The sequence below is a fragment of the Thalia democratica genome, chromosome 8, assembly GCF_965202585.1.
Source record: "Thalia democratica chromosome 8, ktThaDemo2.hap1.1, whole genome shotgun sequence".
Classification (NCBI taxonomy): Eukaryota; Metazoa; Chordata; class Thaliacea; order Salpida; family Salpidae; genus Thalia; species Thalia democratica.
Genome location: NC_139172.1, coordinates 24,931,593 through 24,935,185, shown reverse-complemented (window position 1 = coordinate 24,935,185; position 3,593 = coordinate 24,931,593). Strand labels below are relative to the sequence as shown.

At 25.2% G+C, this 3,593-nt stretch overlaps 1 protein-coding gene across 1 annotated transcript; it reads left to right on the top strand.

Annotated features, from left to right (window-relative positions):
- The first annotated feature begins 1,281 nt into the window (after positions 1-1,281).
- Positions 1,282-3,069, top strand: LOC145842761 (RNA polymerase II subunit A C-terminal domain phosphatase SSU72-like). Its single transcript, XM_082950239.1, has 4 exons — positions 1,282-1,398; positions 1,612-1,761; positions 1,872-2,139; positions 2,805-3,069. The coding sequence occupies exons 1-4, from the start codon at positions 1,316-1,318 to the stop codon at positions 2,964-2,966; spliced, it is 663 nt and encodes a 220-aa protein (XP_082806365.1). The 5' UTR covers positions 1,282-1,315; the 3' UTR covers positions 2,967-3,069.
- Positions 3,070-3,593: the final 524 nt, after the last annotated feature.

Sequence of the window (3,593 nt, the reverse complement as noted above, 5' to 3'; positions counted from 1 at the left end):
TCAATAACATATATTAAAACAAAAAAATATAAATGCAAATTATTGATGATTGTTGAAAGCTAGTTTAATGTATTATTATTGTAAGAGAAAAATATTTAACAATAATTAATTTATACAAAGAACTTTGAAATAATTTTTCTTTATTAATCTTAAGCTTTCAATGTTTGACTAAAACAAAAATAAATGATCTATATTTATTTTAGTATGGCTAACATAAAAGAGTTGATTTATATTTGAAAGCTTTAAAGAGATTACTGTCCAAGTGTCCCTAGTATTTTAAACGAAAAGTTTCAAACATACTACTTCATTGCAAAATAAGTTAAACTTTATATTGCCTAACAAAATGTTATGCCAGTTTAAGTTTTACAGGATAACATTAGATAATTATTTAGCTTTGATAAACAGGTAAAAAAAAACTCAGTTTAGTGAGCTGAAGGTTAATTTCAAACTTATACAATTCCTCTTATACTCATTAAAAGTTTTTATTTTTCTCCGGAATTAAAAAAAATATAAACCCTACTGACATTTCAACAAGTAAACTAGCTCATCAGTTAAAACTTTTTATATTGTATTTTGGTCTTAAACTTTACATTTGAAGCCCGATTAGTATTACTTAAATTGTATGACGAAGTGTGTAAGTCAATGATAAGAACAGACGTTTATTTAGCCAACAAAAACATATTTGTTTGATATAACTAAAAGAAACAAACTTTTAATCCTGAAATGTCAAGTACTAAACTAAGACCAGCTGAATAGAATCTTGGTCAGTTAATTATACCTTTGGTGTAAATATCATTAAAAGTTAATTTTTTTTTTCCTAACTGCAGTTTGAAATATATTATTATAAATTTTTTAAAAAATTTTAATTAAAAAAGGTTATTTCGTTCAGTACAATACATTTTACAAAATACAATAAGTTATTAAAATAACTTAATGTTTAGATTTGCTTAATTCTTTTCTTGTTTGCTTTTTGATGTGAGGTTGCTTGTGTGAGTTTAACTAAAATAATCAAACTTAAAATATATTGTCAAACTATTAATAAAAATAAAATCTATAACTTTTTTAATGTAAAAATGTTGGTTTGTTTTAAAATAAGTAGTGACCTAGAACTGTTGTCATGACAATATCAATAGTATTATGATGTGACGTAAGTAATGCAAAAGCTACTGATGTTTTTAAAGACTAACAAATCAAGATACCAAGTGATTAATTAAGTATCTCTACGACTTTATAGTTTCGAGAACCTTTATTTACTTTTTATCATCAATTACAAATTTAACAGCTGTTTATTAAGTAATTAAATAGTACTAAAGCAATGAATATGGATTCGAAAAAATCTTTCGCCGTTGTTTGTAGGCACAATATGAATAGGAGCGTCCAAGCTCATTATATGATGAGGTAACAATTGAATCGAATTTTCTTATATTTTATCAGTTATTTATTTATGGTTTTTAAAAAATTAATTGTTTTAAATTTGACTTATTTAAAAAAAATCCGTAAACGGAAAAAAACAGTTTTATTTCATGCAATAGTTTAATTATGTAGGAAATAAAAATTTTAATACAATAACTTTACGTTCGTGCAACTTTTACATGTTTGAATTTTCTGCAGTCTCTTCGGATTAAATGTCGAGTCCTTTGGAACAGTTCCACAAGTTTTCCTACCTGGCCCAAATCCCTACTCTAAAAACGTCATAGGTTTTGAGTACGGGACTCCATACAAAGAAATATCTGAGTCTTTGAAGCACCTTAATTCATCTTTGTACGTATAGTTTTAGACCTCATTTAATGTCCTTATTGTTTTTCCTTATTTTCAACTACCACATGTGATATTTAATAAAATGAATCGTAACTTTTTATTTTGTTCTACAGCTATAATAAAATTGGTGTTCTTAAGATGTTAGAAGAAAATATGCGCATTAAAAGCTATCCACAAAACATAAGCAAAACTAATTTTGACTATGACGTCATAATAAGCTTAGACTCTCAGAGTACCGAATCTTTGCTAAGTAGGATATCAAGTCTGTACCAACTGGGTTGTAGTAAAGATAAAGTAATTCATTTTGTCCACTTTCCCATTAAAGATGAGTTAGTCCAAATAAAAAACGCCTGTCATCATGTAGCTGTACTAGCTTCCATGGTAAGAAAATTAAAATCATTATGTAATTTAATTTATATAAATAGTTTATGACCTGTTCAATTAAAAATTTACGTCTAGGTTCGTGTTAGAGATCGTAGACAAAATTTATACTAACAACTTAAATTTTCTACTCAATTAATAGCAAGCATCTAAAATTTTATCAAAATCAGTCAAACAACTGTTTTTAAACTTTAACAAATATATTAAATGCAATCGATTAAGTATTTTTTACTATTCGTTAAAAAAGCATAATGTGTATATTTTTAAGTTTCATGCTTCCTATCTAAACTAGATTTAAAAAATTATTTTTACGAGATAAGTATGAAATATGGTTTATACGTTTTTGTTGGATGGTTTCATATTAGTTTAAGTTTAAAACAAATATCTTTTAGCTGTTTAACTAAATACTTTAACATAGTTTTTTAAGCATTTATGCTTTAAAAATTTATTATTAAATGAGTTTTTACAAATATTCTGTAACTTTAGGTAACCAAGTATCTAAATCATATTTGATTATTCTTTTAGAGCGTTTAAACATAAAAATATCTAATTAAGAAATTAGTTCTTAATATAATAAAGCAAATATAGATGATAATTTTTTCCAAATGTTTAGACGCTTACTTTTTAATGTTAACCTGTAAAAGAACAATTAACTAACATTTTAGATAAACGAAAGTCCCGAACAAATGATTTCTCTAATTGTCCAAGAATTTAACGAAGCTGCAACATTCGAGGGTTATACGGCACAATACAAAAAAATAGAACTACTTAAAAACATTAATTTAGTAAAATCGAAAAAAAATATAAGAAAAAGATGTACAGTGTGACTCGATCCACAAAAAACATTAGTGGTAGTTCAAAAATTCTACGAGTATAACAGTTTTGTTGAGTGGTAAACTAAGTTTTATTAATCATCATTTTCGTTTTATCTACGCCTTGTTTAGTTATCATACTTTTGGTAATGTATTTATTATTTGGTTTAGAGAATTATGTCAATTCTGAGCACTGCCATTAGTTTGTTTCTCGTTTAATAAATTTAAACCTCCATAATTGCTTTTAGATAGTAGTTTGCATTATTTACGTTGTTGTTTATAGACTTTAATTTGTTTTTCTACAATTCAAAAAAGTTTTTGAATGTATAAGTATAGCGTAAAAAAGTTTTCTACATGTGTTTACAGTAGGTATACAGTGCATATAAAATAGTTTTTAAAATCAGTTTTAACTACCAAGCAATAAACAAACGTTTTTAACTAAAGTTTCAAACAATTTTTATTTGTATAAAACAGACAGATTTTTAATCGTTTTATATAAAATAAAATTAAACCGTAATTTTCTGTTTCTAAACATTTTATTTTTAAATCCATTTCTGGTAAGTTATCAAATAAAAATAAGCAGTCTTACAAACATATAGCAAAGTCCAAACTTTTATAATCAGCTCAGTTTAATAGACTTTA

Excerpts from the sequence above, each read along its gene's own strand:
- LOC145842761 (XM_082950239.1), top strand. The coding sequence starts at position 1,316 with ATGAATATGGATTCGAAAAAATCTTTCGCCGTTGTTTGTAGGCACAAT. Across the intron at positions 1,762-1,871 it reads AAGCACCTTAATTCATCTTT|CTATAATAAAATTGGTGTTC; the intron begins GTACGTATAGTT and ends TTTGTTCTACAG. Across the intron at positions 2,140-2,804 it reads TAGCTGTACTAGCTTCCATG|ATAAACGAAAGTCCCGAACA; the intron begins GTAAGAAAATTA and ends CTAACATTTTAG.